This window comes from Athene noctua, chromosome 14 (assembly GCF_965140245.1).
Source record: "Athene noctua chromosome 14, bAthNoc1.hap1.1, whole genome shotgun sequence".
Taxonomy (NCBI): domain Eukaryota; kingdom Metazoa; phylum Chordata; class Aves; order Strigiformes; family Strigidae; genus Athene; species Athene noctua.
The window spans coordinates 15,204,249-15,217,802 of NC_134050.1; the positions used below are offsets into that span (position 1 = coordinate 15,204,249).

At 40.3% G+C, this 13,554-nt stretch overlaps 2 protein-coding genes across 5 annotated transcripts in view; both read right to left on the reverse strand.

Moving 5' to 3' along the window:
• Positions 1–556: 556 nt before the first annotated feature.
• RPS13 (ribosomal protein S13) lies at positions 557–4,513 on the reverse strand. Its single transcript, XM_074917997.1, has 6 exons — positions 4,411–4,513; positions 3,912–3,960; positions 2,443–2,521; positions 1,788–1,957; positions 1,308–1,408; positions 557–635 (listed from the first exon to the last, which is right to left on the reverse strand). Exons 1-6 carry the CDS (start codon positions 4,431–4,433, stop codon positions 602–604), a joined length of 456 nt encoding a protein of 151 aa, XP_074774098.1. The 5' UTR covers positions 4,434–4,513; the 3' UTR covers positions 557–601.
• Positions 4,514–4,707: 194 nt separating this feature from the next.
• PIK3C2A (phosphatidylinositol-4-phosphate 3-kinase catalytic subunit type 2 alpha) overlaps positions 4,708–13,554 on the reverse strand; it is a 52,712-nt gene continuing 43,865 nt past the window's right edge. For all 4 annotated transcript variants that reach the window (XM_074918589.1, XM_074918590.1, XM_074918587.1 and 1 more), the window contains 9 exons: positions 13,366–13,522; positions 12,855–12,964; positions 11,884–12,091; positions 9,896–10,020; positions 9,373–9,490; positions 9,195–9,276; positions 8,633–8,742; positions 8,281–8,406; positions 4,708–7,738 (listed from right to left, as the gene is read on the reverse strand). In XM_074918589.1, coding sequence (XP_074774690.1) covers positions 7,556–7,738; positions 8,281–8,406; positions 8,633–8,742; positions 9,195–9,276; positions 9,373–9,490; positions 9,896–10,020; positions 11,884–12,091; positions 12,855–12,964; positions 13,366–13,522 — 1,219 coding nt within the window. In that variant the 3' untranslated portion in view covers positions 4,708–7,555. The remainder of the gene's footprint in view (positions 7,739–8,280; positions 8,407–8,632; positions 8,743–9,194; positions 9,277–9,372; positions 9,491–9,895; positions 10,021–11,883; positions 12,092–12,854; positions 12,965–13,365; positions 13,523–13,554) is intronic.

Consider the following 13,554-nt stretch of genomic DNA (forward strand, 5'->3'; position numbering starts at 1 on the left):
CTATTTAGAACCTGGAAGCACCACCTCAGCAACAGGGACTAAACAATAGCTACTCCCTGGGTTTAGAGAAAACTACCTCAGTAACGACAGACCACTTGAGGATGCTGTCTGCATTTCCAAATCTCAAAGCTTATTTTTAAAATTACTTACAGATGACAGTAATAGTTACTATCAGGAACTGGTTGAGGTCTGTTGAAGCTTTCTGCACATGGAACAGATCCACGCTACCTACAATGAATTAATCAACCTCTCCAATTTTGTTTCCTTTTTTGTCCCCTCCTTCTACCTAATCCTTTCTGCATTTTCTGAATTTCCAATTCTTTCTCCTGTCATTGTTTTCTTCCACAGCTCTTCCTGCAGGACACACAGAGACACAGCCCCACGTGAATAAAATGCATTTGCTGTGAATGTCCAGGTCACTGCTGCTCTGGAACGACAGCAACTACTGCCCAGCTTGGCCCACACGTCTGTCCCACCCTGAAAACTTCCCATTTACATGCAGCTTCCTGAACAAGCAGAATTTTTTATGACACCAACCATTTAGAGACAACACAAACTTAGTTAATGAAAATTTATTCTTTCAGTAAGTCACTGACAGCTCTTATGCGACCAGGGCAGAAGCTGTTGATGATTCACTACAAAGAGAGAAAAAAAGAGAAAAAGATAAATATAAATTGCAGAGGCAGTTTTTCAAACCAGCTGTCAAAAATACCACTTCAGTTCGAAGATTTATCTTCCAGTCCCAAGCTTAACCACTTCCCATGAAATTTTTTTCTGGTTTAAAGATACCACTCTTCATTTTAAAATACAAAAACTAGGATAACAGCACAAAACTGTATATTCCCAAACCTGGCTGGCTGCACTTAAGTCTTTTCAGAAAAAGAGAAGCTAGCTCTAACATCTATGGGAATTCTCCTATGTTGGCTAAAATATCCTGGAGAAAAACTACAACTTACTTTCATTTTTGCAAAAGCTACTAAGCCATTTTTCAGTAAACTTTGAAAGTAACATAAAAGTGTAAGTGAAAACAAAGACTTCAGTTTGTATAAAATGTTATAAAAATTGCCTAATAGATAGTGACTTAATTTGTTGAGGCAATAATTATTTAAGTGTTATGAGAGTCATTTTACCCAGCAATAAGTTTCATTAATTTATCAGTTAATATTTATGAAAACACCTATTCTTTGCTGCCTGGTTTACCTACATGCCTGACCATAATACACTCTTCACCCTCTGAACAGCCTCAACATATTGTTTACTAAACCCACGAGACTTCAGTGAAAATAGTAACACAAGAGAAGACTTACTACTTCCAGTTGGGCGGCAGCACTCTCTTAGTTTTGTAGTAGCGAGCCAACCTATGGATTCTGCTTTCAATCAGAATCAGGCGGAACTTGGCATCTTTATCCTTGAAAAGAAAGTTACATTACAACCAAGCACCTACTTTGACTTCGCCATGATGTACAGTTCAGATGGGCTTTATAATTAAGCAAAAAATCTACAGCTGCTGCTACGAACTTCTCTTTCCCATTACCAAAGTCTGATGAATCTGGTAAAATCAGATCAGGAGCAGAAATATGTGATTTAAGCAATGCTTTTAAGATCCTTTTCAGAGACAAAGACCATTTTCCTTTACCAAAATGCTTCTCCAAACACCTGAGTTTACTCAAAAGGGGGTGGCTAACAGGAAGCACACTGAAGTCTTTGCTCTGTCAAGTTGTAACTACACAACTGTATTATTTGAAAAAAAACAACACAGAGACTTACCTACTTAAATTAGCACTCACCTTTCTGTTTCTCTCAAGGTGCTTGCGAACAGCAACAGCTTTCTTGATCAAGTGATAAAGATCCTCTGGAAGGTCTGGGGCCAGTCCCTTCGATTTAAGGATTCTCAAGATTTTGTTGCCAGTAACAAAGCGAACCTGGGCAACACCATGGGAATCCCTCAGGATCACACCTGAAACAAACATTTGAATCTCACACTGAAAAGAAAAACCTTAAACCAATCCTACAAAATCAACCTTATAGTTAGAAGATATCCAAAAAAGGTCTTCTCTAAATCAAAAACCTTTCTGGTGGAAACTGAACAAATGGTAGACAATGAGTGAGCAAAAGATAACTTACAGAAGCTGAAACACTTTATCAGATAGCACTTAACAGACAGCTAACCCACTCATCACATTTAGGCAGGTAACACATTAAGTGCTACAATATTTGGAAATTTTCAACAGTACTCATTAAAACTAGGTATTCAATCACCCTTTTCTCTAAGGTTAAGAAAGATGTCATAGATATCTTTACTCTTTACTTCTGTACCACAGGGATCATTAATACTCTAAAGATCACACTCAAAAAACGCCAAACAATATTCACATAGCACCTAAGTACACCACATAGCTCATGACCATAACTAAACTTTTAGGAGTGATTCATAAACCTTACCAATCTGCGAGGGAGTCAGGCCTTTTTTAGCCAGCTTGTAGATCTGTTCCTTGACATCATCAGAAGTAAGTTTCAGCCACTAAAGAAAATAAAAAAAATAAAATCTGATGAACACTGCTTAGTACAGAAGCATAGGCTAGCTACATGAATGCTTTTTTTAAGTGGTAGCAATAGATGCTTTGTAATGCTTGAAAAATCAAAAACTAAAATTGTACTTTTAATGATACAGAAACCTTTTTACATACTGTGAACCTATAGCGCTAGTGAAATACGGTGTGGGAAGGCAGGGGTGAAGGAAGAAAAGTCTCTGTTTAAAACAACCCATACAGCCTCCAACCAGCTGCTTTATCATCTTTACTTGAACGACCACACTTAAAGCATGAACGCAAATTTACAGAATAAAAAGTCACTGCCATTGGGAACTCCTTCAATTGGACCTTTGACGGAAACACAAAATTGAGAACCGTTTAGCTATCTCTTTGTAAAGCACCTACAGAGATTAGTGAAAATCAGACTAAAAATACACAAATTAATTACAAAATGAAACAAATGGATCTACTCAGCACAGTTCAACAAAGAACTGTACCTTTTCTATTTCTTCTGAGTAGATCCATTTGTTTCACTGGGGAAGACAACACCAACAAGGCAGGCAATCCTCATTCTTTCAATAAGCTACAAAACCTCCTCACTTGTTTTTTTTCCTTTTTAATACTGTCACAGTATGAAATAGAAAACCATAGCAAAACATATTTGGAAGTTTTTTGTAGATTACAATTTACAACAGAATACAAATAAATATAAGGCTTAAAAAACCCTGTGGGTTTTTTTGCAACTGTAGCATTTGAGCATCCTAATCATTATTAAACTGTTTAACCACCAGCAGTACTTCAAGCAGCTTCACATTATCTCACTTCAAACTGTACCTCTTTATTTTCACATTTTGGGCTTTAATTTTACGTTTAAGTGGTTTTCAGCACCTGCTTTTCCACACGCACCACAAATTAATCTTTCTGTTTTCTAAATACATTGAATGAACCAAACGCATGCTGATATTACTTGTTAGTGTTCTGACCAGCAAATTACAGTCGTGAATAGTTTAGAAAAAAGCCAGTGTACTCCACAATGGTAAAGGCCAAACTCGAGCGTGAAGAGAGCAATTTAATCACTAGGAATTATGATCACATGAACTAAAAGTAACTGAAATAGCACTTAAAGGGAGGTACAAAGAAGGTAAAGAGACTTTTTTTGCTCAACAAATCATCTAGCTAAGAAACGATACTTGCTTCCTCAGCATTCTAACACCATAGGCTAAGGTAGCATTTTATCAGGCCATAATTTAGAAACGATGACACAAAATATCACAGCTCTTCGTTTTGTTTCTTCTCCTGAGCACAGCTGAGCTGCACTGGGGGAACCGGACCTTGCGCCGAACGCCACACGGCAGCCGCCCGGGCCCACAAGCTACTTACCGTAGGCACGCTGCGTCTGTAGGGCAAGGCAGACTGGGACAAGCCCTTCCTGTGGGGAAGAAGCAGATCACACGCTAAGCGGAGCCGGACGAGGCAGCCTGCCGCCCTGACCCGCCACCCGGCGGCCTGCTACAAGCGCTTGCTGCAGGGCCGCGTCCAGCGCGCAGGGCCGAGGCCTGCGGCCGCCCAGGGTCCCTCCTCGCCCGGAGACAGGGCCGCCACCAGCACAGGCTGCACCCGGACAACACCGGGAACAGGAACCGGGGCCAGTCCCTGCACAGAGCCGGCCAAGGGAACCCGCACCTCAGCGCCAGCCCGAGCCCTTCCCCACCCTGCCGCCATATCTCCTCAGGCGCCGGCCTCCCCCGCACCCCCCCCACGCCGCACTGCTCCCGCACAGCCTTCCCGCTCCCACAGCTGTCCGCGGCGCCCTATTAGCTGCGGCCACAGCCCGCCAGCCGCCGCCCCCGGCAGCGCCGACCCCGCAGCGGCCGCTTACCCGGGAGCGTGCATGCGGCCCATGATGGCGGCGGCGGAGAAGAAAGGGCGGCGCGAGACTGCGGCCCTTCCCGCCCCGCTTCCGCAGGAAAGGGCGTGGCCACCCAGAGCCCCCCAGCCAATCAGCGGCGGCGCGACGGCGCCGCGCCCGCCCCCAGCCGAGGGCCCGGCTTGCAGCGCGGCCTGGCGCCCCGCCCCGGCGGGCTGAGGCGGGCAGCGCCCCGCCCCGGGGGCGGTCACCGGCGGCCCCCGGCCCCGCCCCGGCGGACAGAAGAGCAGCACACGGAGCGGTGGTTTGTCCCAGCATAGCGTTTAATGTACTTACAGGACAGTTACGGAGTCACATTTAACCCGTCCGGTGGGGGCAGGCCGGAGGGCAGTGTTGTACACCTTTATTAACGAGCTGGTTTAATTATTTGGTTCTTACAGACATACAGACAAGGGCAGGCAAACTGCTCCCCGCGCCCCCGCCGCCCGCTCAGTCACAGTGTCCGAGGGAGGAGCAGGGAGGCGGCGGGCCCCAGGGGGAGCCCTGGCGTTAAGGCAGGTGACGGGGATTCCTACACAACCCTCCGTGTAACGATAGAGGAACGCTTCTATCAGAGATCGCACACGCTTCCAGAGACAGGTAGCTGTAGGTCGTAAAAAGGCAGTAATAAAAAGTTCAGTGCAAAGTCCTAAGTTAATAGAGAAAAGGAAGAGGTCTTAGCGCAAGCTGTTACTCTGAAATACCCCAACAAGGTCTGTACAGACAATTATATTTCTGGCTGCAGGTCATACATTGCATAAGTGATTTTTTTCTTTTCATTAAACGAGATATAAAAAGCTGTTAAAACTACGTTTTCAAGCTACTTAGTGTACTGGTAAATTCCACCCCAACTGAATATTTTCACATCCACCTTTTTTTGGATGTAGTACATTAAAGTCTTATTGCAACAATCACATTTTTCTTAACTGAGAATAGTGCAAAGAGGGGAAAGCTTAGGGCTGTTCCTCTACATGTGAAGAGAGGTCAAGGCCAGATCCCATAGACAAAATCCATGACCATAAAAAGCTTCAGCCAGTGACTATTTTGAAAAGGAAGGGAAAGGCACAAAATGAGCTAAGCTGTGAAGAAGATTAAACCAGAAGTCAGGACATGTGCTAACAATAATACAGTACTATGCTTTTTTTTTTTTTCAGAGTCCAGACAACTGTTAAAACTGCAAATCTTTTTAAATGATTTTAGTTTATTTGTATTTTGTGCTGTAAGACACTGTGCTTTAATAGCAAACTGCAAAAAAGGCAGTACATATTGCTTTTATTTTATTTCACAATGGAACGTTTCACAAAAACAGTAGTCTACTTTCCTGTGTTTAAGTGACTTGTGATTCTAATGATGGAATGGAGTAAGTCTCAAAAGCGTCAAGTGAGCAGGAAATATCTAGTTAGTTATATAGTTTATTATTTACAGGCTATATACTAAACAAAAAATATGCAGAAGATGCCTAATAAAACTGGGACTTGTTAGCGCCCATTAGTATCAACCCAGTTTCTAACATTCAAGATATTCTTAGCTTTTTAATTGTAATAATTCCTACGAAATTGGACCATGAATACTTTTAGGCACCAGGAGATTCAAGTTTACTTCTCTCTTCTGTATTGAAGGGAGATTGGTCAGTAGCAGGGGAAGGAAAATCAGATTATGAAATAAGTTTTTAGTGTTAGGTATATATAGAAGGGCTTTCTTGGTATTGTGTCTTTGTTTATAGTTGCATATTTTACTTTAAAATTTTGCTCTAGTCACAGTCAGTGGTGATAAGTCCGTCCCGATTCAAGGAAAGTGTGCAACTTTATAGTTGTGTTTAGACAGAACATGACTAAGGTGAATAAAAAGGCTACACCTGTAGTACAGAAACACCTAATTAAGTAACCAGTGGTATTAACGTGAGAACGACATTTGTATTTCACTGTCACAGTATAGTTAAAATCTAATAGTCCTTGGAATGAAGTATTTTCAGGGGAATTAATTCTTACTGGGAGTAAGAAACAGTGTTACTGTGAACTGCTAAAAAACAAATAACCAAGTTTCTCTCCCAAAGCTCCATTAATGTACCTCATTTCTGGCCTGCAATTCATCCAGCAGTTCTGCTTTTTAACTGGAGGCTACCCTTTACCTGAAGGTACAGGTGCAAATGCCACTTTGGATTTAGTGTTTGAATCTGTTCCACACTTATTCACTGTGGTATTTAAATGTCCTAGAAATTAAGACATTTCAAATCACCGAAAAGCTGGGCACATTTCCTACAGCACCACGTACACCAGTCTTCATTCAATTTTTGGAGATCATGGGCAGAAGATGGGGTTGGAAGAAATGTATATAAGTTGCACTAACTATGAAGATCAGTATGACTGATGTTATTTGTAAGCAACACATCTCAGGAAGACTTCCAGTAGGACCTGCAAGGTATCAAATATGAGAACGTTTCCCCTTTTTAAGGAGCTAAAAGTTAACATGTATACATATTTAAATACCAGATATGAGGTAAAAGAGAAGCATTTGAATTATAAGGCACCATTATTTACATCTTCCATTATTGGCACTCACTCCAGTAACTCTCAGTGAAGCATCAATCTGGGATTAAATGCAACGCTAAGGAATTTTTCCAGCCGTTCAACCTTCATTTCTACAGGTGTGTGTGAAGCCACCAAAACGTTACCCGTCACTGCTTCTGTGATATCTAGTGGGAATGTAATCCTAAAATATGTCATTTCTTTGATGTTCTCCAGCATCATGCCATGGATGACACAACACAGGTAACAAATTAAAAGCAAATATGCACTATATCCACAGGCCTAATGATTAAGTCATGGTTTAACCAACCAGCATGGTCAAACTGTTCATCTCGCTTTCATGGATGGTTTAAAAACCCCTTCCTTTACCCGCAACTCTTAAATGTTTACAATGATGCTTTGATAGCATCACATAAGCATAAACCAGGTTTTCTAGATATCGTCCAAATTAGGCTACATAAACATTGGTCCAACATATCTGTTGAAATGCAGAGTCTCTTGTATTAAGATGTACAAGTTATCTTCAAGTAGGAAGATGCACAAAGCACAAGCAAATACAATTGTTCCGGTCTTACTCAGGTGTAGAAACGAGCTCACAGATAAGGTACAGCAGTTAGGCGATACCAGTTAACAGTCTCCTTGCTCAAGTTGAAGTCCTTTAGTGAGAGTGTAATTCCACCCAAGAAAAAGTTCTCACGTAACGATTCTGCACTGAGCACACTTAGCTGAAGTTCTCTCTGTTTCAGAGTCTCCATGCTATATCCACTGTACACAAGCTAGAAGGTAAGAAGCGAAGAATTTTTTGGTTATCCCAATGAAGTTAGATTGCCCTTTCTTCTGACTGTCTAGCCACTGATAAAGGTCTGAACTGCACATTTATGACCCTCCAGTATGTCTGTTTCTCAGAAGATGGGCTGAAGTACAGACATGCTTCATTTTGTGCTCCAATGTTAAGTGTTGATAAGGACCAGTGGTTTTAGACAGGAGTACTGTTTAAATGCCAAGACTTCTGTATTAATTCTTCTCCACATTATAAACCATTGAATCCAGGGCAGGTGAATCTTTAGTTTTGATATTCCTTTCCTTCTCCCCATCACTCCTCAGAGTCAGTCTGAGAAACTTCTGCTTACTTGTATATTTACCTCCTCAGTTGCTTTGGGCTTTTTGTTTGTTTTTAAACAGAGCACAAAGTTTTTCAAACAAGTTACTTTTCTCTTTATGTATCTTTGCAGATTTTTTTTTAAAGACATTTTAATTACTGCTTCGAATAAGAGACAATAGCAAACCACAGGGAGTAAATACATAAATTTTAACTTGCCATTTCATTGAAAGTTGGATTTCTTGTCTTCCGGGAGATTTTGGTTTTGCGCTTGGATGTTTTGTGCGTATCTGGAAGTAAGTAAGTTTTCACATAGGGATTTGGATCTGCACCATCTTCTGTAACCTACAATCCAAAAACAAGTCAGAAAACTAGTTAGTGCATGCCTATTTGAATATATTTTCAAGTATCTAGACTGCAATTAAGCTAACCAAAGGCATCAGTTAATTAAGTTGGCAGTTAGAAATTTGGAGGGAAAGAGAGTTCGACCATTCCTGCATCAAACTAAGTCAAGGTGGTAACTGACAATACGGAAATAGTTTTTGGCAGCGAGCTCAGAATCTCTACTTACCAGGTCTTTAATGTGCATCACCATGATAAATAGAGTGCTATTTCTATATGATATGGATAGTTTCACTTCTCCTCCCACTTTGCCTGAGGTAGGACTTGATGGAATTGCATCTGAAAAATTATACAATTATTTCCTCTAATATTTGTACATTTTCATCAGTACTACACTGACTTATTATATATGGGAGAAAAAATACAAGCCTTAGACAAAATTCAGTTTCTGATTTTATTTCTAGTTTCTTAGTAAGAAGGCCATGTCACAGGTTTTAAAGATTTCTGCATTCTCTTCTAAGAAGCAACTTAGAGGTTTAGAGTAAAAACTTGAATAATTTAGTCAAGCCATAAGCAAGCCCAAGTGATCACATATATTGTTGCAATTTTTGTTATGTTTTTATTTCCTCAAAACCGTATGCAGGCACATTTGGAAAGACAGTGATGCAAAGTTTTCAATGAGGCAAAACTGCAGTGAATTACAAAATATTTTAAAAGAAGATACAAAGTCATACAAAGGCGTCATATTATAATCATCCAATTTATAAACACCCCCCAAAACCATTACCTACCTGTAGGTCTGGCTATTCCTTCTATTCCTTCCACTTTGTCATCACGCAGTAATGGATGGAAAAAAGTATAAACAAGATCACACTAAATTTGGAAAAAACGTTATATATCAGTTTAAGTGTTAACAAGCACCAAAATGTGAAAACTTGCACTGGATTTTCTTAAGTTATTTGAACTCACTTCTGCCACCTCTGAAGAACTGTTCATCAGACTCTGTATGTAGCTGTTGAGCTCCACTTTTCTTTTAGCTGCTACATCTTTTATATGCGTTCTTCCCAGAACCATCTTATTAGGAAAGCTACAAGGGCAGAACAAAAGAGACTTTTCAGTTAACCTCTCTGAAGTAAGTGCAGTTAGATTTCATTGTCAGTTCCATCCTGAAGTGCTGACATCCATTTTTTAATGTCAATCATGGGTGGAAACACAGCATGCTAATAGGCAATGACATTATAGACAGGCAAGGAAAGGTTTACAGGGGATTTTTTATAAGCAGTACGACACACAGACTAAAGACACTGAGCTGCTCCTCTGGCTCTCCTCCTTAAAACCTAGAGACAAAGGTTTTCTCCCTTAATTGCCAACTTTGTGGTCTAGTTTGCCTCTTAGCAGTTTGGTCTCCATTTCAAGCTATTTCTTCCTCCACCCAGCTGGGAGCAGTTTTGTTGCTTCCATTGTAATAGTGATGAGTGAGTTAGGAACATACCCTGGTAACTTCCAAAGAGGAAAGAGAATGCCAAGTTTGTTGTGGAGCTCCTGGAACTCATCAAATGTTCGGAAGACAAATGTTGGCTCAACTTGCCCTTCTCTCAAAACTCTCACTACATAGATCTGCCCAAAACACAAAAACACAAAGATAAAAGTAGTGATAATATTACAGAACTGACTTAACAATGTAATTTTCTTAACAATTAACACTTTCTACTATGGTAATTCTTCTCCTGCATACATATCCCACCAACGGCATTTACATTTTATAGTAGTTTGAATTATAAATAGCCCTACTATAATGCAAAGTAACATCACATGATCTTCCCGTAACGTAGATCCACATCTGACAGGGGGATAAAGGTAGTTAAGGCTAAGCTGTACACATCCTCCCTTTTAAGCCTCATTGTAAGTTCATAGTACATGTACAGAATTTTAACACATCAGTGCTGGATTGTATCTAGATATGTATCTGTGGGGCCAGTATCAGTATAGCTCACTTTTTAAACAACTGGAGGAAGATTTAATTTGAGCTGCCTAGTCTAGGCCAGCAACAGCAGTAAAAAAGTAAAAAAAATAAGCTTAAGATGGTTGAACCTTTGCATAGGAATACAAATATTAATACAAGTCTTAAAGTGTAACTCAAGTCTATCAAAATCCTGAGAACAAATTGTAATGCTTGCTGCCTCTAGTAAGACTGACCAGGAGTGTAGGTGCATAAATGCAGGGAATGATGCTTTTATTTAGGAGAAGCAAGTACAACTTTAATGGAAGGTCAGAACAAAACCAGAAAGTGTTTGACTTTAACTTCTATTCAGGAAGGAGCCATCTTACAGAAGGCGGCTACATAAGCACATAAACATGACTCAAATCCCCGTTTTTAAAAATCATCTCCACCAACACTACTTCTGCCCTTTCTGCTTCCTTCTAGATTTTTTTTAAAGAAGTGTCTTCATTTTCGCAGACTATTATTGGATGCTAAAAATACTGATCTGTACTCTAGCACTCCTGTGGTTGGTTTACCCTGGCCAGCACCTACGCACCCACACAGCTGCTTGCTCACTCCCACCCCCTCACCGGTTGGACAGAGGAGAGAATAAGAGCAAGTGCGAGAAGACCCGTGGGTTGCGATAAAGACAGTCGAGGGAGGGGATGTGACGCAAAGACAATCTCTCACCACCTCCCACAAACAGACCCATGCTCAGCCAGTCCCCAAGCAACAGCCACCTTGGAAGACAACATCCTCCCACCCCTACTTTCCTCCTCTCCCCCCAGTTTTTATTGCTGAGCATGACATTATATGCTACGGAGTACCTCTGGCCAGTTTGGGTCAGCTGTCCCCATTGTGTCCCTTCCCAGCTCCTTGCTCACCCACAGCCTACTCACTGCAGCGGGGACAGGGGTAAAATGGAAGAAAAAGAGAAAGCCTTGACGCTGCACAAGCACTGTTCAACACCCAAACCAATGGTGCTTTAGCCAACAGTTTTAGTTAAACACCCAAAACCCAGCACTGTGTGGGCTGCTATGAAGATAGGTAACTCCAGCCCAGCCAGAGCCAATACAACTCTGTTCTTCTCCAGGAAGCAAGCAAGCAAACCCATTCCCATCTAGATTTCACTTATGGATTTTGTTCTCACTTTCAAGTCATTCACAGTGGGGCTTAGTTTTGGGTGTCAACACTGGTGTAGGTTTCTGGGCTCCTATTATAGTCAATGCAGTCAGACTTCGGAAAACTCTACAGCTCATACTAAATCTGACATTAGTGCCCAACTGAATAAGTATCTATAGCTGTATTTACTATATTATGTCACTAAAGGGAACCTCGTCATGTACCTCAAAGGTAGCTACTTAAGGCTAAACAAGACAAGCTTCCCCTGGACTACTTCTCCACAATTAAGTACTGAACTTCTAGCAGGATGACGACTATCTTGTTGGAAGAAAATGCACAGTATCTTCATTGAGTGGAAACAGATTCCACATACTTACATAATGTTTGTCTGGGTTATATCTCTTCTGATATGTAAACACAGAGACTTGTTTGATTCGGCCATCTTGTTTAAGAGAGTATGTTTTAGCAGAAAACGAGAGGATGGGTTCATCATTAGAAGGTAGACCTGAGAAACGCAGCTGAGCCAAATTGTGAATAAAGAAATTAAACTTTGTGGCAACGCTTCCCAGACTGGATTCGATCAACCTAGAAAAGCAAAAATAATGTCAAATACTAGAGCATACGTCAGAATGCACAAAGGTAAGCTCTGTTAGTGAATCAGACTTAAGTCTAAGAAAAATAAAAAAAAAAACAATTTCTTACTGACAGAGAAACAGTTTTTAAACTAAAAGTGAACAATGGGCTACATAAAAGAATGTATCAGCATTTAATAGAAGATTCAGTATCCAAACTTTGGAATGGGTTGTTATCCAAGTGAAGCCTTTCCAGAGTTGGTAAAAAAGTTACATGCATGCTACTGCAGTTTCCCCCACATATTTTAAAAGAAGTACAATAACACATCTTGTAACACATAGCAACAACTTAGTTACACTACACACACCCCCGCCCTACTCACTGCACTGGAACATCATCCCTCAATCCCCAGTGAGCTCTCTTCTTGAAAGAGAACTTATTTACATGCATTACAAGGTTCCCATCATATACACTGCTATTCAGCAATTTAGGATCCATTTAAAATGCAAGTCTCAAACAGCTGAACAGCATTTCAAACAAAATTTATGCAAAAAGTTTGTCTTAAAGGAAAAGTATTTTGGCACAAGCATTAATCATATAAAACTGATTCAAACATAAAACTTATTTCTATAGCTCACTGGTTAACCAATATTTTACAGTTGTACGGTGTAACTATTCAGCTTCTACAGACATGTTTGTGAATATCTTTAGTACATTTTTTCACAGCAGAAAGCTCCCATTAAGAGGATGATGCTAGTTTTGACTTATCCAGTACCTTGTAAAGAAAATGGTAGCTTCTGCATCTGTTGTTTGGGGCTGGAGAGCATCCTGGACATACTTCAAGTCCTGAACACCACTTAGTTCTGGTAACCCAGAAGAAAGCATCTGCAGGAATTTACAGTTTTAATGCAATAAAACTAATACAATTTTACACTGAAATGATTAAAACTCTTACACCAAATTCATTTGAAGTTTGCACTAACTTGCTAAATGATAACAGCAATGGCCAACAGTTACTTACAATCAACAATTACTCCCTTCACCATTTCTGCTGAGCTAAAAGCCATTAAAACACTTTGCAGTGTAAATTATGGTATCATCTTAATTTTAAATTCTCAGGAAATAGCTAGGTAGTAAAAAAGCTTAACAGAAAAATCCAAATACCACCTTCCTAAAAAGTATTTCTGATGTTTCTGACTTTTAAAGGCATGCATAAAAAGCACAGCATTTAATAAAATCCTACATGAGATCTATCAAGTTTCAATTGAATTTAATAAAATGATTACCAATGAAAGTAGGTTAAGGAAGAGATTTGCATGTTTTCTTATCAGATTGTATGCTTGACAACAGAGATCCACGAACAACTGAAAGCGAATAGTGGGTTTTTCACCACCATTAATGACATAAGCCATATCCGATGTTAGCACAAAAGGAGCTCGATCCCTGTTCAAAAAGAACAGAATTCCTAAGTTCAT